The sequence below is a fragment of the Motacilla alba genome, chromosome 1A (genome assembly GCF_015832195.1).
Source record: "Motacilla alba alba isolate MOTALB_02 chromosome 1A, Motacilla_alba_V1.0_pri, whole genome shotgun sequence".
Lineage (NCBI taxonomy): Eukaryota > Metazoa > Chordata > Aves > Passeriformes > Motacillidae > Motacilla > Motacilla alba.
Window position 1 is genome coordinate 32,812,833 of NC_052031.1, and position 22,299 is coordinate 32,835,131.

A 22,299-nucleotide genomic window follows, 5' to 3' on the forward strand; every position below is an offset into this window, starting at 1 on the left:
GAACAGATGAGATTCTGGGAGTGTCTATAAATTCCTTCATCATGCAGCTATCTCAGTGTTTAAATCTGTGGGAAGTGTCTAAATTGCTTTTCTCACTTGAGTGAATTATTGGCTGATATAAAACTTGACCAGTTTGCTTTCATGATTTCTTTCAGTTTCCTGAAAAAAAAGGTCCTTTATTGTTACTTGTTGTCATTGTATGATCTGTCATGTGTTTTTCATGGTTCAGGGAGTTTTCAAATTTTTAATAAAGGTCCAGCCTTTGTCTTGGACACACATGCATAAATCTGTTCTGGCCAATTATTAGGCTTTAAAAGTAGTGAGTATGTTTATTTCAGAACTCCCTGTAGCACCAACTGTTTAGGAAGCCTTCTTGTAAGAGTAAGTTGTTTTGATCCAAGTTATGCTTTCAGATCAGTCCCAAATGGTGAATACTAGATGCTATTTGTTCTGCAAAGTCATCAGAAGAGACTTCTGATAAAGAGAAGCACCAACACTGCTAGATTTCTTTTGGGAGTTTCCAGGAGACATATCCATGGTTGAGTTTGAGGAAAGCCAGCAGCAGTGTTATCCTTTTACCATTGTTGGTTATGAGGATAGAAGGTCTGAACTGACAAAGGGTCCTTGCCTTGTGTTTCCATTTTGGAGGGCTCCTGTGAATTCACTGACAGCTGACTTGCATCTTTGTAAGCAATCCATGGATCTGGATTCTTAATGCTGACCATTTCCTTCCTTTCTGTTTTAGGGAGCAAGGTATTAATTTCATTGTGCAAAAATTGTTGTGGCAAAAAACCTCTTCTGCATATTTCAAATCTAACAGCAGATCACGTATGGGTGAAGCTGATAAGGTTCATCTAGCAATATGTATTGACACTTTATATTTTATCAGAGAAATAATTAATTTTGTATTAATAATATGTATTTCTAGGTTTGGTTGACCCTGGCTGATCAGTACTTACACAGTATAGCCATTGACTGGGACAAAACCATGCGTTTCACGTTCAATGAAAGAAGTAATCCTGATGATGACTCTATGGGCATACAGATAGTAAAGGTAGCCAGCTAATTTGTTATTACTTTTCTAATTTTTTAATGAAAAGTTGACATTTGAATTTTGATTTATTTTCCTCTCTGCAACTGCTTTGGCAAAAAATGTATCTTAATTCCCTTTGGCCCACCAAAGTTGGTTTTTTTTTTTTGGCTGCTTTGTTCCTTTTGCACTAGTCTGGTTAGTGTTAGCTGGGAAAAAGATGCTGTTTCTGGGTTTTTTCCCTTCATTTTTACTTTCTTCTGATTTTGAAAAAGTGCTGGAGTTAATGAAGACAAAGGAATATAAGTGGGTTTTTTCCTTCTCTGTAAAGAAATACAAATGCTTTCTGGGAGTAAAAGCATATTTAAAAATATTTTTTTTTCTTTTTACAATAAAGCAAATGAGCTTTTTTCAGTTGTTTTACAGGAATGAAGCACATTTGCCTATTTGTATTACTCAGCTAATTAATGTTTAATATTTAAAGCAGTCAGCCTGTACATTTTGTACATTTTGCCTTTCACTTATAAATCACTTAAATTTCAAGGACTCGGGCTTCTGGTTTTTATGCTTGGAAAAGTCAGTTATCTACTAGTTCTTTTATACTTTGATAAAAACAGGTGCTCTTTTTTTGTTCAATTAAGCAGCTGTAGTGCCTTGTCTGTTTGAAACTCAGAGATCTGTTAACATCTTCTGTGGGGACCTTATAAACATCTTTTAGGGGACCTGTTTACTTAGAGAGCTTGCTGAAACTATTTCATTTGGGTAAAGTAAAGGTTTAACAGATTAAAAAAGAAATGTTTTCATCAACTTTGGGAGTATGTACTTGGAGGGAGGAGGTGGAAGAAAAACTGGGACAAGTGAACTAATGGGGGATGGAAAATACATAACTTTTCTTTGCTTGTCTTGTCATTTTTATTTTTATTTCTTTTTCCTTTAAAGGACCTTCACCGAACTGGCTGCAGTTCTTACTGTGGCCAGGAGGCAGAGCAAGATCGAGTGGTATTAAAACGTGTTTTGCTGGCTTATGCCAGGTGGAATAAATCTGTTGGCTATTGTCAAGGATTTAACATACTAGCTGCACTTATTCTGGAAGTCATGGAGGGCAATGAAGGGGATGCCCTGAAAGTGAGTAATTTTTTTTTTCAGTGTCAAAGATTGCCTTTAGTTAGTGAACTTGAGAATAAACCAATGTGTGAATTTTGGAGACAGACTAAAAGAGCACAACTCAAAAGAGTTACCTGATTTATATTGGTGAACTTTTTATTTTGTTATCCTGTCTAAGCTAAAATGAATAGTTTGAATGTTATCGCTATTAAATTTTTTTATGAAAAAAAAAATGGGACCACTGCTACTTACTATAGGATATCTTATCCCATAATCCCAAATCTGCTTGCAAACACTATAGGTAGCTGAAATATTAAAATTTCGTGATCAGCATCTTATGAGGCAGCTCCATGACAGGCAGTTGGTAAATCGGCTACATTTCAAAGCAAATCCTAGAAAAACACTAAATATTCAAAATGAAAGTAATTCAGTTTGAAGCTAATTTCTGGACTACATTAGTCTTACTGTGTTTTGTTTTCTTAGATGGTTTTTATTGTAAATAAAGCAAAGCTTCATGAAATTTATAATATGTCAGAAAATGGAAATGCAGTTTACTCCAGGACATGGTTTAAGGTTTGGCAAGATCACGTGCAATTTCTTAAAATAAATTTGCTCATATGTGTGAGTTGGGGTCAAATTAATAAAAGATGACTGTCACTCTTCAGATACTGAGCTGTTTGTTTTGCCTTAGACAATGATTTAAATATGGTAAATATTTAAATTCACTCAGAGCTCCTAAAATATAGAGCTTGTGGCAGTAGAGTCCAGCTAGCTGGTATTTAATCCTTCATTCTAGACAACTGCCTGTAATAGGAAGAAAATACCATAATATACCAACTTTATATCAGAAAGTAAAATTTCTTTTCAGTAATTCTTGCTTAAGATTTCCTCAATATTTTAACTGTAATTTATCACATTTTATTGTGATCTTATACTGTCCAGAAGCTCCACAAACACATTGTGGTGGCATAGGAAATAGGATTGCCCAAGGTTTATGAAGTCCAAGTGATGATAAGAACTGTGTGCATCCTTGTGTTGTCTGTTATTGTGAGTTGTGTCAGGCTCCTTGTGTGGAATAGACAATGAATCGAGCCAGACTGCCCCAGGGAGGTAAAGCACTGAAGGTTGTTTGCATCAAAACTTGTCTTAACTGGCAAAAATAAGAAAGGAAAGTAAAGTGATTTCCTTTCCAAGCTTAGTGTGTGGGCTTTGCAGGGTTGGAATTTTCCCAGAAGAGAGAGGGAAAAGGGGAAGGGGAAGGGCAAGGAAAGGAGCAGGGTGGGTGGGAGGAAACAAGAATTTGGTATTAGCATGTGATGGTTTTGTTGTAGTCACTGCCATCTAAAGCAAGCAGTGAGTGGACAGCTGCAGAGGCCTGTAAAGGTGCCCTCAGGATTGCAGCTGTGGAGTAGCTGTGTTTGGGTTATTGTCGAATCTGGGAGTTAAGGCAGCAAGGGCATTCTTAGGTCTTGCCAGTCAGGTCCCATTTCTGGGGAGGGCATTATAAACAAAAGCTCTGTGTCTGGGAAGCATCTCCCAGGGGTTAGGAAACAGCAGATATTGCTGATGCCAAGAGGCTTTAACAGCACAGGACCCAACATGGTAGCTTCAGTGAATGCCCAGTCAGTGATACTTGAGTGTTCACTAGTTAAGGTAAGCATTAAGTTAAATCACTGGAGTTGCCTCAAAGTTAGCCTACAGAAATTATGGTAAGAAAGAAAATCCCAGCTTGCATGAGTAGAAACCATAAAAGTCTCATAGATCCTGAAACTCATAAAAAATTTTCTTGCACGTTATTGTGTGGAAATGCTACAGAATCAAATAATAAAAAATAAATATGTAGAGATATGTTATGAAGAAAGTATCTATTGCAAACTGGTAAATACATGAAGTGCTTTTAAAAAAAAAAGTATTTTCAAAGCAATTCACATGTTGGTGAAACAGAATGAACTTCAGTGTTGAAAAAGACTTCTGTTCTTCTCTTTGCTCTCATATATCAGAGATCAATGAAGTAATACTATTCAGTGGGAAGGGAGCAAAGGCCTTTATAGAAGGGTGTTTTTAATAAGGGGGTTTATAGCTTATGTCATAAGGATATAATGAAAACACAAATGGCATAGTTGTAAGTGAATGTTGCTATATTACTCTTCCATTGGTTGAAATATATCTGAACAAAATAAAGCATATTTTTAGAAGACTGTGGGGTAACCCACTATTCAGGAAAGGTTAGGTATTGCATCTGACAAAATACGAGGCTGTGAGGTAGAAGCTGTTGATTTGCCTGTGTTCACTACTGTTCCACGTGCTTTAAAACATGGAACATAAGACTGCTATTGCTGGAGAAATCTTTCAAGGACAAGTGGCAGTGTGTGGTCACAAGCAGCTGAGAAAGAAAAGAAAGCAGTAAGACTATGTCAGGTGGTGCTCTTGGTAGTCCTGTGTCTGAGAAGCTGCTTTTGTGGGCCTCTTATGAAAAGAGAGGGATTGGAAGGAGGACTGTCTCCTGTATGTGAAGGTGCAGTGCTTCTCTTGAGAATTAAGGTCTTTCTGAAACATGGTAAGGATGCTCGTATGAGAGAAATGTAGACGAGATGCTGATGGGATGACTTCAGGCTCTCTGGGTGTGGTTAGTAGAGTGGCCATAGAGATCATAAAAGACCCTGAAGTGAAGGTCAGTGTCTTCTGTTAGGCTGATGACAAACATCAGCTTCTGCATATTTTTGTTGCATTTGTTTATTCTCAAAAGTTTGACAGTACCCATTTAATCCCTTACCATCCATGTAGTTGAGCTACCTCACTTGAAACAGATGTCTGCTTAAAATGTCTCATGCTGCTTAATTTAGCACCTTCTAAAGTGACAAGATGGACTGCAGCATATGGTAACAAATTACAGTAAAATAAATGGAGAATTTCTTTTTAAAGAACAGTACCTTGCATTTTGGAGAGGGAAAATAGGGGATTTGCAAGATCAGTCTTCTAGTTGTGGCATTACCAGAGAAGGGACAGTGAGACTCTCCAGCACTGGAGAATCTCATAAACAGTTCCAACATCACAAGTGTCAAAAATTGCTTTTGGTGAGGGTAATGCTGCCAGCTTGGGTGTAGCTTATTGTGACATTGATTTCAATAATTTCATGGTTCATAAATTCTGGACGGTTTCAAGAGGCCTTTGTATCTTGAATGGTTGTGGATACCTAGGGTACCTGAGGATGCTCAAAGTGATAATGTTTTCTCCCCATATAAGTGGACGTGCCATAAGCATGTGTTGCCACTGGCTCCAATTCATTCTTTAGTGAACTGAGAAATTTTATTTTTGTTATTCCTAGAAAATAACTGCTCTGTAAGTCCTACATGATAGTCTTTAATTCTGCCCACAGATCATGATTTACCTAATTGATAAGGTGCTTCCTGATAGCTACTTTGTCAATAATCTCCGTGCTCTCTCTGTGGATATGGCTGTTTTCCGAGATCTTTTACGAATGAAACTTCCTGAACTGTCCCAGCACTTAGACACCCTGCAAAGAGCTGCTAACAGAGAAAGTGGAGGTATGTTCAAAAGAAAATGCTATTCAACTCTTTCTTGCTGTTGTTTCATCTGAGCACTGATTTAAAAATACAGTATTTTAAGTGTTTATGTGAGTTTATTGCTTAGAATATGTATTTTAAATTTTTAGGATTAAATATTATGTTTTCCATTACTGATAACCTTAACATAAATAGGTGTACTTCCTGTTTCCAGGAAAAAACAAACTGTTTTCCAGGAAAAAAAAAAAACAAAGGGAAATAATTTGGTCCCATCACTAGCTGCAGACAGAATTGTGTTGACAAGAATATACAAAGCATGGAGTGACAACACTAACATGTAGCTTAGTACAAGGGCTACCTTGGAAAGGTAATTTCTTGCCTTAGGTCAAGATAGGTGTTCCTACTGCTCCGTGTGGTACTCATAAGTACATCTTGGGTTGCTACCTGAAAACTGGCTTTGCACTGTGATTTTTTTTTTCCTGGCATAGCATTCCATCCAGACTTACAGCTCTTTTAGTTGGGAATGTTCTGGGGAGGGTAAGAGGTTTTTTGTTAGTTGATTTGGTTTCTTTTTCAGTTGGGAAGCTAAGTGCACCCTGAGTTCCACCATAGAAAAGATCTGCTGCTGTGTTCCCTGTGTCTATGCCCAAACTGTATAAAAACAAACAAATGGTATCAAGGAAATATTTACTGTTTGAAAGTGTTTTCACAGGCCAGCCTCTCTGGCCATGGCCTTCAGTGTATTGGTTGATACTGGGATGCACAAAGTGTTCTCTGAGCATAACAAAAAAGTAAAACTTTGAAGTTTCAGCCTGAAATACTACATTTTGTTTGAAACTGAACAAGTACAGCAGGATATTAAAATAATAGATATGACTTTACAGAGACAGTTACCTTCACCTTATCACCATGTAGATAAAGACTTACGCCATCAGTTGGTGAAGAAATGCAGCATTTTGTGGGGAAGTTGGTGGGTTTGGTTTTTTGTGATAGAATCTTTTATTTCATATGGCTTTGGGGAAGGAGAAAGTCTTTCTGAAATTAGGGAAAAAAGTGTGGTGGTGTATTCCAGGGTTTACAGTCCAAAGCCAATGATGCTGCTTAGTTTTTTGCAGTGCAGCAGAATGGAAGGTGACTATGTAATTCTTTCATTGTTCTTCTCAGCTTATCTTTGGACAGCTGCTGGCTAAGTAAGTTTTGAGCAATAACAGAGGTGCTAGAATGTCTGGTGGATTTTATGATGCAGTTTATACTCCTTGTAAAATGATAGTAAATTGCAGTAACTTCAAATAACTTGTTTTTTGCTTGTTTGTTTTCTTAACTTCAGGAGGCTATGAACCTCCCCTTACAAATGTCTTCACAATGCAGTGGTTTCTGACACTCTTTGCCACCTGTCTGCCTAACCATACAGTTCTGAAGATCTGGGATTCAGTATTCTTTGAAGGCTCTGAAATTATACTGAGAGTAGCTTTGGCTATCTGGGCAAAGCTAGGAGAGTAAGTGGTCATTTTTGTCTAATTTGTCTTTTTAGTATGAGCCATGTTTAACTTTTGCTTTCCTTAAGATGTTCTCAATTCTAAACAACATAGAGTCTTTCAGGAGAATGATTGTTTTGAAAAAGCTGCAAAAAGGACCTTTATGGTTTCTTAAAAACATGTGATTCTGACGTTATGTCAGAATGGGCATGATAATTAATTGACCCTTTTTGCAGAAAATGTCTCCAGTTGTTGGAGTTGTCTGTGTATATTATCTTTGTGCTGTGCCAAAAGGTTGGACTTTTCCTGAACATAAACCTCTGAAGGAACTGGTAAATACTCTGTATAAAGATGCACAAAGAGATTTGAGGATGACCAACTAATTTAGCTGGGTACCTGAAGTGGGGATGTTAACTCCCTTAGTTTCACTAAAGGAGACTCAAGGATTTCAGCCCATTGGCTTTTCCAGTATATGAGTTCAGTGTTAGTAAGGGAATGATCCTGTGGTACGTGAGTCTTTTCTGTTAAGGCTCCAAAATGAATTTTCCTGAAATCCTCTGCTTTTAAGCTCATTCCAGCCAAGTTTCACTTGTAGTCCTTTGTGGCCTTGGAAACTCACCACATGGCCAGAACACGAGAGATGGTTAGCTCTTCAAACCCCTCTGTTGTCAAAGCAAATATTTGCTTTCCAAAGAGTTTACAGTGCTCCCAGAGAAATGGGTTTTGTCACTGGCTTCAGTGGGAGGTGTGAGCTCTGCCAGGTTAAGCAGATGTTAGTTCAGCTGGAAATATTTTTCAGCTGGCATCAGCAGCTGCATCAATTTTTTTTCTTGTGATGCCTATTAAAACTCATCTTTCTTTTGTTCTCTGAAATTGAACCACTGGGATTTATGTTCAGTTCCATCCTTGGAGGTTTCATTTCCTTTTTTCTTTCTGAATAAATTAGCACTGCAGGCCAGTTGCATTCTAAGAGGATTTGTTTAGTACACTTACTTTTTAATCTGAAGAATAATAATTAGAATAATAATTTCTTGAAAGCATTTTTTATATTCAGTTCAGTTCAATGAATGAAACTTGCATGAATCATTTGCATTGGGATTAAGCTCTATGTAGTCACATAGTGTTTTAGACAAAAAGTTCTTCCAGTGGATCTCTGTACACTTAAAAGTTATAATTGTGAATGCTACAACTCATAACATGATAAAAAGGAAGTTACTACTTTGAAGATTTTACTGTAAAACTTAAAGAAAAATTAAACATGTTTTAAGAAATTGAAAAGAACAGAATCAAGAAATATGTAAGAATATGTCTAAGAGAAATAAGCTGATCACACTGCACATCTTGTAACTGTTGTTTGTGGGAAATGGGAGAAGGTCTGGTAAAAGACTGGGCACTGTTTATGCTGGGAGAAAATTGTGATGTTTTTATTTCTCTTTGTCCACCATTAGAACTAGAACGGGGCATTTAAAGAGGTGGGGCCAGAAATAGTGTTCATAGTCTCATGATCTCCATATTTCTCAAGATTCATTCTCAAAATGAAAATAGGGTGAGAAGTGCATTTTTAAAATGTAGGTGGCTCAATCGTACTTCTGTTTTGAGGGAGGCTGAAGGAATGGGGAAGTTAAATATAGGTGCAGTAGAGAAAGCAGTATGTGGAGGTCATGAGAGACTGAGGGTATCAGGGCAGGTAAGCCATAAGTTTGTGATAAGTGGCTCCATACGCATTGTTTATACTACTTTATAATTTTTTTAGCTATGTAATCATTATTTTACCCAAACTGTGTTAAGATTTCAGGAGTTTCATAGCTCAGTGGTTGTTATGTACAGAGGCTGAAGATCAAGGGAAGCTGCTTCTTCTATTGTTTAAGAAAAAAGGCGGTGTATTTTTTTTCATCATTCCAGCACCTGGGTTTTGGAGGAGAGGCTACAATATGTAGCCATCAAAGCACTTCCATGGGATATAAGAAAAACAAATTTTTCACTTGCCAGGAGAGATGTTTAGCAACTGACCCTAATGTGTGTAGAACACCAACTCACAAAAGCATATTACTCATATTTCTCTTTCTCTAGATGACACTCTGTGTGTTTAGAATGACTCTATGCTTTTAGGAATGTAAAGAAAAGTGCAGAAAAAGTATCCAATTGAACCCCCCTTCCCAAAACAAGGCAAACAAAAACATCCTACCAAAGCAAACAAACAACCAAAACCAATACAGTTCCCATTCCCAATTTAGAAATAGCATTCACAAATATGATAAGTGACTTTTCCTTCATTGTGCTTTATGTTAGCCTAATTATTTTTAAACACAATGACATGTATGAATGCACCTATACTTAATTTGTTCCATAGGAGTTGTTTCTGGCCAGTGAATATCTTCCTGTCTGACAAAGTTCAGACAGTGAATTTGGCCATTTGGTGCAGGGTGGAGAATGGGTAATGAGGTAGTCAAGAAATCTTTATGCTCCCTTTTTGAGAACCCCCTCGTGCTAGTAGGAGGCAAAATGTATTGGTTCTTGTGCTGTAGAAGTGAAAGGGGCAGAGGGGGTAGCCTGTCTGGGGATACATTCATCTGTTATCGTGAGGAGTCAGGACAGTAAGCTGTAGTCAGTGCATCTTTTTACTGCTGCAGCTTTTCCAATGTTGTGTGCATAGTTTTATTATTTGGAAGTCTAGGCAGAACTGCAAATAAGCTTGAAAGTTAAGCTGTCTAACAGAAATGCGTATTTTATGATGACAAAAAAAATCAGTTTTGTTTTGAGCATGTAGAATCATATGTAAAAGTCAAATAAAAACCAACATGTATTTTGATGTAGGCAAATTGAGTGTTGTGAAACTGCAGATGAGTTTTACAGTACTATGGGCAAGCTGACCCAGGAGATGCTTGAAGACAGTCTGATTGACAGCAATGAACTTATGCAGGTGAGTAATTGTAACATAATTATTTTTTGAGTTTTCTGTGTTGATTTCTTCGGGTCTTGATTTCTAACATATTACATTTTTCTTCAGATACTGCAGAAATCTAAATTCTCCCAAGAATAAAAGTTTCAGATAACAGGGTTGAGCTAGCATATCAATGAAACAAGTAGATGATCTGCAGTTAGAGCTAGAATCCTATTTTTGTATGAAATGTAGAGAACCACTAGATGTCATTTAATAAAAATTGATTCTATGTTGACAGCTGAGTCTTTTGGGATATAATGCTCAATTGCATTTACACAAGATGTAGAATCTTTGGTAGTCACCATTTTTAGGGTGTTCTTTTGCCTTATTTTTATGTTTTGGTCAGTTTTTTATTACACTGTGTCCTTTCCATTCTGCAGACACTATGGTAAATAAGGGTTTATGAAGTGAGAAGTGTATAAAAAGTCCTTCATGATTTAAAAAAAACAACAAAACATGAACAGTCAGTAATGTACTGTAAACAAAGACATTTGTAGATAATTGCAGTGCCTGAATGATTAAAGCATATGCCATTGTATGAGAACAAAGACCCACCTTGTTCTGGGAAAGGAAAGGGTCTTTAGTGTAGCAGATAATTTTATTTATTTATTTACAGTTACACTTACTCTTGTGATAATTTTAAGGTGTTATCTGCTTACATGCTTTATGAGGACTTCATGCTACAGTTCTGGAGCTTTCCTTTTGGTGAGTTATAGCATACTGATCAAATGGGAGCAAGTACAGAGAACATAATTCACCTGAAGCTTTGTACCTGACTTAAGGGAAGGAAAAAAGTCAGTTTGTGAATCTACAAAAGTTTAATAACAGTTGTTAGCAGGTGACTTCTATCACCTGTTGTTGGAAGACTTTGTTAAAATACACTATTTTCAGTTTTGTTATTTTGGTCATTGTTATTTTGTCCAATAACGAAGCTCTAGGAATTGGAGAAGTGAATGTTGTGGCTTTGTTTTGCTTCAAAGATGGAAATGCAGCTGGTACTGCAGAGGTACTCACAAGCTTTTTAAAAAAGTGTTCAAGTTCTTCACAAGACAGTTTAGATAGTGAGGATGTGTAAGGAGGGCAGCACAAGCTGACATCTTTTCATTGTGTTTCAGTTCCTGGTCTCCAGTGTGGTACAAAAATCAAGAAGTGGCATTTGTGAATAAGAATAATTTTGGGGAAGCTAGGGTGGTCTTTTGTGACTCTATGGATTTCTTTCTTTGCTGCTGTGTGTAATAGAAGATAAGACGTGGGTAATTTACTGGTTGGAGGGATTCTTTTTTTTTAACTCTTGCAATTAGAAATACTAGTAAATTAGCAATCTTTTTGTGCTTCAGCAAAAAAAAAAAAGAGTATTTGGCACAATACATATGTGTGTTCATAGTGCATGTGTGTCTTTTATGGCACGGACAGGAGTGTTAAGGTAGGATAGCATTGCCATTGATATGGAGAATGTGGCAGGCTTAAGTTCTGTGTATGAAGGAGCAGTGTATCTGGTTTATGTGTGTCCTCTCAGTTGAAGAAACCACAATATAGTTTGCATGGCTTTCTTCAAGTCAAAGGCAGGCCCTGGCAGTGTAGCTGTCGCTGAGATCTCCACACTTTACCTTAAGTGGAAAGAATAAGGAGCTACAAGAGTTTACCATCAGGGCATATAAGTGCTACCATGTATCTGGTTGGAGAGAAAAATTAAGAAATATGAACCATTGCATTAATAAAAAGATCCTGGCTGCTTGAACATGCTGATTTTTAAATTGCTTTAAGTTTTTTCAGAGGATTCATCCAGAGATGCTTTGTTTTCTTTTTTTTAAATTTATTTTCCCCTAATAAAAATCAGAGTTATTAATTTACATCTAATATTTTTACAAGATGGCTCAAGGACTAGTATCCTACTGTGGGGAAAGGATTATAATATCCCACTCTGCCTTCCCTACACATTTCAGAAGAGCTCACTGGTGGCAATCATCTCACTTTAAACTTGCATAACACTTATATTTGCATCTAAACTACTTGTCCAGGCTCACTTAAGCCAGCATAACAGGCACTTCTCAATCACTGCAAAATAAATTGTGCTCTAAGAGCCTTGTTTCTTTTAGGAGTTAGAGGAGAGAGATACAACTGATCTTTCATGGGAAGTGTTGACAGAGCAGATGTCTAAAGTAGAACAGAGGATTCATGTCCTCATTCTTTCCACCAGCATGTGTAGTTGCTGCAGTTTTATTGCTCCCATTCAGGCAATACCTATAGCTAGGATGGGAGCCTTAAAGCTTTTGCAGATTTGGCCCTTGTGTGACAAAAGTTCTTAACATTTTTCTGAGGAGAGCATGAAGGCATTGGAGGAGCAAGCCAGCCTACAGTTTCATCCTTTTTCAGATTGAACAGTTTGGGTGAATAAAGGGTAAGTGCTGTACACATCAGATTCTGGGCTGGGTATATATTGGTTGCAATAAGGAGACAGAAGGCTGTACATCAGCTGTCTGCAGATATTCTAAACAGAGTGTGCTAGACTGAGTCTGTGCTTCCATGCCTTGTCAGAAAGTGAGCATTTTTACAACCAGCTAAACTGATTCAGTTTGTACACCCAGGAACATTACAGCACAGAGGAGATGAGAAGCCAGCTGGAGGAGAGGCATCCCTTTGTATTTACTAGAACAGAGGGGAACAGGGATTTATCCTTCTGTGATACTCTAGCATTTTGGACTCTCTGCCTAGGCAGTTGCCCTGATTTGATGGTATTCACTGTTAACTTTCTACTTGAGTAGCACTTTGTCTGTTTTCTTTCGGGTTTGTTTTTAATTTTTGTTTTGTTTTCTTGTCAAACTGAAAAGAAAGAAGATCCTTAAACCAGTGAGGGGCAGTTATGGAGATAAGTATATTTGATAAGTTGTCTGCAAAATGGCTTACCCTGATTGGAAGCCACAGCCCATCACCTCCCATATGGTGTTCTGCTAAGGGTGTAGACAGCTTTGCATTTTTAGAGTAAGGCAAAGCATTGTCAAATGATTTAAGGTGAGAATAGAGGGGTTTTGTCTCTTTTCTTGTTCCCAGGATCTGTCCCTTATGTAAATAAGATGCTAAGTTTGGCTGCATCATGCTTTTGTGTGTAGGCTATTTCTCTCTGGGACAGTTCCCCAGAATTAACCAAATGGCATCCAAGGCTGTGTAATGACTAGAAAAAGAATGCTTTGACTCTGAATTGTCAGAGGAGGCTATCAGAGGTGTTGGCTGACAATATTTTTTTAAAAGTTCCAGTGTAATTGGTACCGGCATAAAATTTGTTTTGTGGATCTCTTAGCCAGGTGGTAAGCAAGGCCTGCAGTTACAACCAGATAACAATAGTTAAGCTAAAAATATGTATGCTAAATGAAAGAACTTGTAGAAGATGTGGAAGAGACAAGGATTGGAGACAGGCAAAAGCTAAAAACATAATCTGAAACAGTAGGTGCAAGGAGCAAATGGAGGAATTGGAGTCGACTGTTTCACTTAAAGGGTAACTAGCATATGGAACAAGTTACCTGAGAAGGACATTGACATAAGGAGTAGAAATAAATTCCAGACAAACCTCTGGAGAGAGTTGAAACATATGGAAAAAAATAAAACCTAACAGGAAAGTATGGTGGAGATCAAACAAGCAGGCAGACATGTTGGGCTGGAGGTAGGTCTTCCTCCAGATCATAAAATCCCTTTGTCTGGTAGACCAATGGGAAATCACTATTCAGGCCCTAGGGAATATTTCTCTTTCACAGTAGCATTGTAGTTTAATGGAGTGGCAAAACTTCAGTTAATGCTATGGATTTTTGAATCCTTTCCTTTCCTTTGAGGCTGTGCAGGGCTTGAACTGTAAAAGCATTCTCACACAGAAGCCTGTTGAGGGGCACTGTTGCCCTGTCTCTGATTCAGAGAGGACTGTCCTTCCTGCTCCTCAGTGCTTACATCATTGACATTAATGAACCTTTTTCCCCTCCTTATGTCAGGAAATGTCTAGTACTGAATTCATGTTTGCAATTTTCCTTAGTGTACTTAGCATAGACAAGGCATGGTTCAAGAATGGATTATGTAGAAACTGTTCAGAATTTCCTTTCATCTTAATTGAGGTCATTTGCCTTCGGATGAAAATATCACTGACTTAAAAGCACAGCAAAAAAAATTTTAAAGTGAAGATTTACTGTCATAGCTAATGAGAAAATTTTATATTGCTGTCTTTCAAAAGATACTTAATTTTCAGGATGTGGAAAAGCTTTAATATTTCAGAGAAACTATGGGAAATTACATATATATATTTTTCTTCTGATATTGAGATTCAGAATGAATTATTTGGCAGTTATTTGAAAGTTCTGAATAGTGAACAAAGCAGGGAAAAAAAAGGCAACTAAAGTATGGAGGAACAAATCAGCAGTGATGTTGCAATGAATGTGATGTATCTTTATGCCAGGTTGGCTGGTGACTTACAGCAAAAATAATGCTGAAAGGAAATGCATTTGCAACTACGTATCTTTTTAAACTCTGAGTATTGATGTAAAGAAAATGTATTAGCATTTTGATGATCTTGTTTTAGAAAAACTACTACTTTTACCCCACCAAATCCCACCTTTAGCCTCAAAACCAACCAGCAATCAAAACTAGAAACTGAGGGAAGAAAACTTGGATATGTTGGATCCTTCCTCTGTAGTGATGATTTTTGTGCTGGTGTGATTTCCTTCACACAAGCTATTGAGCTTCTCAGGTAAAATAATGAACCAGCTAACAGTCCACATCAATGAGGATCTGCCCCTTCCTATCTATGCTAGTGCTAATACTTTGTTGAATACTTCAGCAAAAACTTAGGTTTCCTGGAAAGATCCCCAAATCTGAAATTATGCATTCATGTTAGTGAAATCATAATTGGAGGAGGATTTCTGGTGTGCTGGCAAGAAGGAGTTGACAATAATTGTTAAGTGAGTATAGGAGTTGTAAAGGATCCTACAGCTCATGTTATCAGTTCCTTTTTTTTTTTTTTTTTAACAGAACTGTGTATCTTTCTAGTGAGTCAGTCTTTATTTTTCTTACAGGAAATACTGACTGAATCATTAAACTAGACCATTTTCTTACAGCATGTGAATGTGCAAGAGTGTGCAGCCTTTAATCCTGCGAGACTGTGGAAGTCTGTTCATGGAAAAATCTTTTGTGAGACTGTTAATTAAAGCAAAAAGTTTTTAAAGTTGCCCTTTTTTTCACCCCCAGACTGTTTACACCATGGCTCAGTTTCCTTTCCCGCAACTGGCAGAATTGAGGGAGAAATACACATACAATATTACTCCTTTCCCTGCAGCAGTAAAATCAACTTCCTTTTCAGGGTGAGTTTGAAATGCACTGCTTATAGTGTATAGAGTTATTGTTTACCCTTGGCAGATGATAAGGCGGGTGGATCCTCCCTTGTATGCTTCTAAAAAAGATCAAAATGCTTGGTAATGTTCACATTTAAGAATGTATCTTCCTTACTGCTCTTATGTTCTCTTTTGGCAGCAGGTTAGGCAGAACCAGAGACAGTGATGAAGAGAATGACTTAGATGATGAAGACTCAATTGCTAATGCAATTGGCTGTCTTGGACCATTAAGTGGGTTCTTGGCACCAGAGCTCCAAAAGTACCAAAAACAGATGAAAGGTAAAAGTGACTTCTTTAATTTTGGAAAGCACAGTTAAATCTATATGACCTGGCAGAAATTATCTGCAGTTCTGTCTGTGAAAGCTGCTCTGGAAAATGTGTTTTCTATGCATGCAGAGGTTACAGCAGGTACCAAATGACTTGCTCTGTGCTCTATGAAGATGTTGACAAAGCCAGGTTGGAAGGCTGTAGGTGTACAGTAAATGATGGTGTGAGTTAAGGATTTGGCTACAGTAATAGTAATAATACAAGCCCATAGTGTTGCCCACACAAAAAAAGAGAAGCATATGTGAAAAGAATTCCACCCTAAATCTATACATATTTCTGAGATAGCTGTTAAGTAGTCAGCATTTTCTGAAGGGCGTTCCTTTAATAAATGATCTTGATCATTATTAATATATGCATGGCTAATACTGGAACCAATCAGCAGTGAGTGAATTCTGCAGGTGATTTCACTGCCCTTTTGGCCAAACCTTCAGATTGCTGTATGTTTTGGATATATTCAAAATGTCGCCATTTTTCAAATCCTTCTGCATGGAAATTTCTTGACAGAATTGTATGAACACCAGTGCAAATTCTCTACAAGTTGTACAAAATGCTGATCCATACAATAAAAGTAGTAGCCTTTATGAAATGGTACTGGATCAACAGTGATTTCACAGTATCGTGGGAGAGGCCATTTTCATTTATCCCCAATTCACCACCACCTTACCCTCAAAAAACCCCAGACTGATGTAACAAGTTGCTGTTCATGCTTCATCATTCTTGTGTCTTGGTTTTGCCGAGACCAGTAAGCAGCAATTTTCCTCTTGAATGCTGTGGTGTTTTGTTTTTCCCTTCCTGGGGGACTCTCTACCTGCTGCTTCAAACTAGCACTTAGTCAGAACATCAAACTGCTGTTGCAAACTAAGCCAAAGACAAATAAACATTCCTTGAAAAAGAATTATCCTCCTGACCCTGTAGTGCCAGGTTGGTGCATCAGAAACAGCTGTGAAAATAAACTGCTCTGCTCTGCAGCTAATGCTCTGCAGCTGCTGGTCAGAGACACTCTCAAGTCGTCTGATCCTCAGCTGCTCTGTGCCTATCCTTTTTGTTGCTACTAGCAGCTTTCTCCCTGTGGTATTCTATTTCTTGATGCTTCTTGCTGGTAGCACTAGGTTGGTTGTTTAATCTCATGCCTGCTTGACTGTATTTTATGACTTGCGTTTTTGGCCTCTACAAAAGGTAGAGGTATCTTTACCAGGTATCTTTAATAATCTGTTATTGAATTACTTAAGTGGTGGCTTGATGTACTTTTGGATATTTGAAGAGCTATGCTTACAGCTTTGCACTGCCGTGTTAGTTGACTTTTGTACTCTTTAACCTCCCCTCAAACCCCTGCTATTCTTAAGAAGTAGTGCTATTTATAATACTTCTTATTGTAAATAGCACAGCTTAGTTAAATATACATATTATAATAAATTTTTAATTGAAGACTACAGTTAAATAAGATGGTAGGAGTCAGACACAGACTTCCCTTGGAAGTAACCTACAGAAGTACAAATATATCTCTTGAGTATGCAATTTACTCCTCACCTCCACTTTATTCCCTCCTTCTACAGATCAGAATGAAGAACAAAGTCTTGGTTCCAGTAACATTGCAGAATTAAGTCCAGGAGCAATAGATTCTTGCAGAAGTGACTATCAGACTGCTTTTAACAGCATGATGATGGAGCGTATGACCACTGATATTAATGCACTGAAAAAGCAATATTCCAGGATAAAGAAGAAGCAGCAGCAGCAGGTTCACCATGTGTATATCAGAGCAGGTAACACATCTAAAATGTGCTTCATTTCCTGATTTATTGCAAACTAACTTCATTAGGCAAATGACATTATTTTTCATTTAACCAAATAGACAAAGTAAGAAAGACTGATGATATAACATTATAGTAAATGATGTAACATTAGTAGTAAAGTGGGTACCGCTTTATGCAGACAGAAAACAAGAAGGTGATATTTTTTCTTCTTTTGTCAGGATCTGAAGATGATGACCCTGGGGTTTTCTTAGGTCCCAGGGACCAACTAAATGGTATTTAAAAGTGGCTTTGCTATCTGGGTGCATTGTGTTGATCTCTCTGATTAAAAAACTTTAAGTCTTTGGCATTCTTGGAATTGACATATTGATGCACTGAAAAAATTGGATGCAGAGATGAGGATGCTTCAGATTGTGTGGCAGGTAGATTCCTAGCTGGTCTGTATTATCCAAACTCCTCTGAATTCATTTGGGCATGGCAAATTATGCAACTGAAGGAACTGGCTTAGCTGTTCCATTGTGGTGGGCAGTTTCCTTAGCCATAGTGATACTGTTGTGAGGACTGAGCTGGACATCAGTCCCTTGTTTAACAGCCCATGTTATGGAATCTGTCTTCCTAACTGTCAGACTCAGCAGTGCAAGGGTTGGCATGAAATGCATAGCTGAAGGTTTCACTGGGTGTACAAGCTGAACACAGCCCATCCCACTCATTCGTCCCTGCTTAGGTGTCATCCTTCTAAGTTCACTATTGAAATTCACTATGCAAATGGGTGGAGAATTGTTATTTCTCTTCTAGATTGTCTAAACCTGTGCTAGCAGGAGCACTGGAATACATGGAACTGCAATTTTTTATTTACATGGTTTAGAAGAATTTAAAAAAATATTAGTGAAGTGTTTGCTTTGAACAGAGGCTGTAGCCAGCAATGGTGCAAACAGTAAAATGTTGATTCCCAAGGATGCCAACCCCTACCTTCCAAACACAAATCTTTCTAATCTTACTAATCATGATACAGGGCTGGGTTTGTCATTTAATCAAACTGTCATCTAATCACTAATTCTGAGTCTACTCCTCTGGCTTAATAAGATGTGGTTTTATGCATTAAGAGTAATTCAGTTTGTTTTCCTTTTTCCAGTCACACAAGCCTCATGGAGAGGCCTCATTTTGTGCTTCTCTTCCCACAGCAATTCTCTGCTGATACTTTTTTTAATATAAACCTAAACGTTGAGCATGAGAACAGCAGACATAAGTCCATCTTTCTCTGTTACAGGTGTACATACATACAGGTGTACATCCTCATGGAGAGGCTTGTGTGACAGACCTCGTATGGAGTCTGAATTTTCTCTTGCTGTTGGAAGAGAAATGAAGGGGAGGGGAAATATCAGAAGCCAATATTAATGTTAAACTATCAGTTATAGTTCAATTCCAAATATCAAGAAGCTATTTTTTAGAATTATATATTTTCATGGTATTCCTGGCTCAGGGCTTCCCCATAGGTGCAAAGCAGTGAGGGAGGGCAGAAAATCCTTTTATAGAAGGTGCTGCTTTGTGTTCAACTCTAAGACATAAGTGAAATTCAGTGATGATTTTTAAGTTTGTGTTGTTTTTTTTTAAATACATTCTGTCCTACAAACTTTTGCCATGTCTCAAGAAAGATATCAAATTTGTTAGTAGATCCTTAGAGCATTAATTCGTTTTGTTCTTTAACAATACTATGTTTCTTTTAAATGCTTTCTTTCAGACAAGGGGCCAGTTACCAACCTCCTCCCTTCTCAGGTAAACCATTCCCCGGTGATAAACCACCTCCTTTTAGGAAAGAAGATGAAATTGAATAACAAGTCTCTCAAAAATGCTGTTATTCACATCCCAAGCCACGCTACAGGGAAGATGTCTCCCATTCCCCAAGAAGATCTTAAAACAAAACTGAACTCTCCATGGCGCACTCACATACGAGTTCATCGGAAGAACATTGCTAGGGCCAAAGGCCAGCTGGGCTATGGAGATACTGTAGGACTGATAGATGAGCAGAGTGAGAGCTGTAAAACAAGTAGTCCTGGTGCAAAGGAGCAGGCTTCCAAACATTCTGACTTTGGAGAAAGAGAAGAAGGTAGTTTGGATGACAGGACTACTCGGAAAGCTGACCAGCAGTCATCTGAGGCAGACTCTACGGACAGCGGTACAAACATGTCCATGGTTCAGCTAAAACTGGAAGCACTGGAACTCACCTCAGATAGCCAAACCGATGTGGAGCCAACATCCCATCAGTCCAGCCAGCCATGTTTATCAGAGTCTTCCACTTCATCTAGAGACAGTGGAAACCTGGCTAAATCGCCCCAGCCTGGGAACCCAAAGCCACAAGTCTTCAATCCTTTTCCCAGTGTCAAGCCTCTTCGAAAGTCAGCCACAGCCAGGAATTTAGGGCTATATGGCCCCACTGAAAGAACACCAACTGTACACTTCCCACAAATGAGCAGAAGCTTCAATAAATCTGCCAGTGGCAGCAGCGGGACAAGGAAACGATGATGTGCTGGTACTTATTATTTCTGACAGCAACAAAAGAATTTGTATTGCCTTTTTTTAAATGTGTGCATGTGTATGTATGTCCCAAAGCGTTTCTAATTGCTACTTAAGTAACAGGGACAAAAGTAGTTACCAGATATATAAATATGTGTCTTTGAAAATTGTACTTCCATGTTACAGGATAGATTAGTGAACATGCACCCTGGCACCCTATTGTTAATTCTGATGGTCCTATGTAATATAAACATTAATTTGCAATGTGAAGCATACTGTTTCTTAAAGTCTGACTCAGACATTAAATCACCAGCTGCCTTTAACCCCTCAGCCCCTCATGGCTGCCTCCTGTCTAGCTGAGCTCAAAGGACCAATTGTCCAGTGCAGCAGACAGGTGTAACAGTTTTTGTGACTGTTAAGCAGCTTCCCCATCCGACCTCATCATCATACTCTGGGAGTAGCTGGAGAAGCCACAACAAACAGAAGCACAAGCAGCCCTGGCAATCAAAAGTGTCACTTTGTGACATTTGGCTTCAGATATTCTTGAGCAGCATTTTGTGCTTCTCTTCCCACAGCAATTCTCTGCTGATACTTTTTTTAATATAAACCTAAACGTTGAGCATGAGAACAGCAGACATAAGTCCATCTTTCTCTGTTACAGGTGTACATACATACATTTCTGTTACTTACTGCTGGAGAGTTGCAGCACTGTAAAATTAGGAATTAGGTACAACTATTTGTATAGTTGTATCATTATTATTCTGATGCATCTTGGCTTCAATGGATTTAAAAGCTTTTATCTAGATTAGACTTGTAGTTAAATAATATTTGCCAGCTTAGCAGTAGGTAAAATATATGAATGTTCCAAAGTAGTTTAGGGGTTTAAATTCTATAAATAGAGTGATTAGATACTTAGAGTGCCACTTCCCATTAAAAGCCAACACATCAGCCACTGTGTTAGTGGGATGTGCCCTTGGGCTTCCATGTCTTGGTTCCTCTTTGGTATGAAAGAAAGTGATAAACTGAATATTTATTTCCAAATCAAAAAGCAGAGCTGATAAATACCGCAAGACAAGTATTTATATGTGTATAACAGAGCCAGACAGAGAAACTAAACCAATCATTCAACTTCAGGATTGCAAAATCAAGTACTCAAACTCCAAGAAATTCAGGTTGTTCTTAAATCATTGCAGCTCTGTCAAATGGTATGTACTGACTGTGATTCATTACCTTGATTCCAAGTTTCCTGTGGCATGAAAGGCCAATATTTTAAACTGCAGTAATGATGAATCAGCACCATTGTATGTAATATCTTACTTGCTTTAGAAAATTCTTTGTTAAATTTGCAAATTAATATATATCACTGTCTATGAATGTATTCCATAACCTATAGTACGTGACACCAGTTTTACTGTATACCATAACTTATAAGCTGTACAATATACTCTGTTCATTGTTGTGGGAACAGTTTTATTTTGCTGTTGTTTCATATAAGTGTATGCATATAAAGTAATATACAACTATGATCACTATAATTATAAAAGAGATGTAGGTCAGATCTTGCCCCTGCCTTATTTCCAGGCGATAGTAGTATTGTCACTAATGATTACTTACAGCACTAAGTAAATTTAAAATAATGTAGAATTTAGTCTCTGATTATTGACTGTATGTGAATTGTTTTTGCACTGAATTAGAAGAAATGGACTTCTCAAAAATTTTCCTGTGAATCATCCTCCCCAGTTTTTCTTAGCTTCAGTGTATTACACAGCTGTATGCTGAACCCATACGAATAAAAGGACTGTCAGTCTGTAAAACCTGCTGAAATGGTCCAAGTATGTGCATGGATTTTTAACATTTTATGAAGTAAGCAGTGGGAAATCAGTAAATTATGCATGATATAGGTCTGGGGAATGAACAACACATTCTAATGATTCAGAACAAATAGTAATTTACAAGTGTGCATTTAGGTCTTGGGCTGTTAGCACTGAGGTAAAGGAGCCACAACTGCTCGATGCGTTAGTTTGATGATGCTTGCTTGCAGGAAATTTTCTTAAAGTACTACTTGATGAGAAAATAGAATGTTATGTTTGCTACCTCAAAGGTACATTTCTGTACCTCAAAGGATACTCACTCTATCTGAAATACTGTTGGAACATACAGCAAAAGCAATTTCATTGCTCAGTACTGAGACAGAACATTAAAATGAGGTCCAGAGAACCAGGGAACTCCAGAGAAGTTTCCCATTATTTTTCCTTAAATAATCCCTTGAGAAAATG

General features: G+C 37.8%; 1 protein-coding gene across 5 annotated transcripts in view; it reads left to right on the forward strand.

Moving 5' to 3' along the window:
• The window catches only part of TBC1D30 (TBC1 domain family member 30), a 52,762-nt gene extending 30,920 nt beyond the window's left edge, over positions 1-21,842 (forward strand). For 2 of the 5 annotated variants that reach the window (XM_038155565.1, XM_038155568.1), the window contains 10 exons: positions 929-1,054; positions 1,970-2,155; positions 5,511-5,679; positions 6,986-7,154; positions 9,948-10,053; positions 15,295-15,407; positions 15,577-15,716; positions 17,318-17,524; positions 17,734-17,787; positions 19,251-21,842. In XM_038155565.1, the coding sequence (XP_038011493.1) occupies positions 929-1,054; positions 1,970-2,155; positions 5,511-5,679; positions 6,986-7,154; positions 9,948-10,053; positions 15,295-15,407; positions 15,577-15,716; positions 17,318-17,524; positions 17,734-17,787; positions 19,251-20,032 (2,052 nt within the window). In that variant the 3' untranslated portion in view covers positions 20,033-21,842. The remainder of the gene's footprint in view (positions 1-928; positions 1,055-1,969; positions 2,156-5,510; positions 5,680-6,985; positions 7,155-9,947; positions 10,054-15,294; positions 15,408-15,576; positions 15,717-17,317; positions 17,525-17,733; positions 17,788-19,250) is intronic. The other 3 variants (XM_038155567.1, XM_038155569.1, XM_038155566.1) reach the window with 2 other exon arrangements.
• The last annotated feature ends 457 nt before the right edge of the window (positions 21,843-22,299 follow it).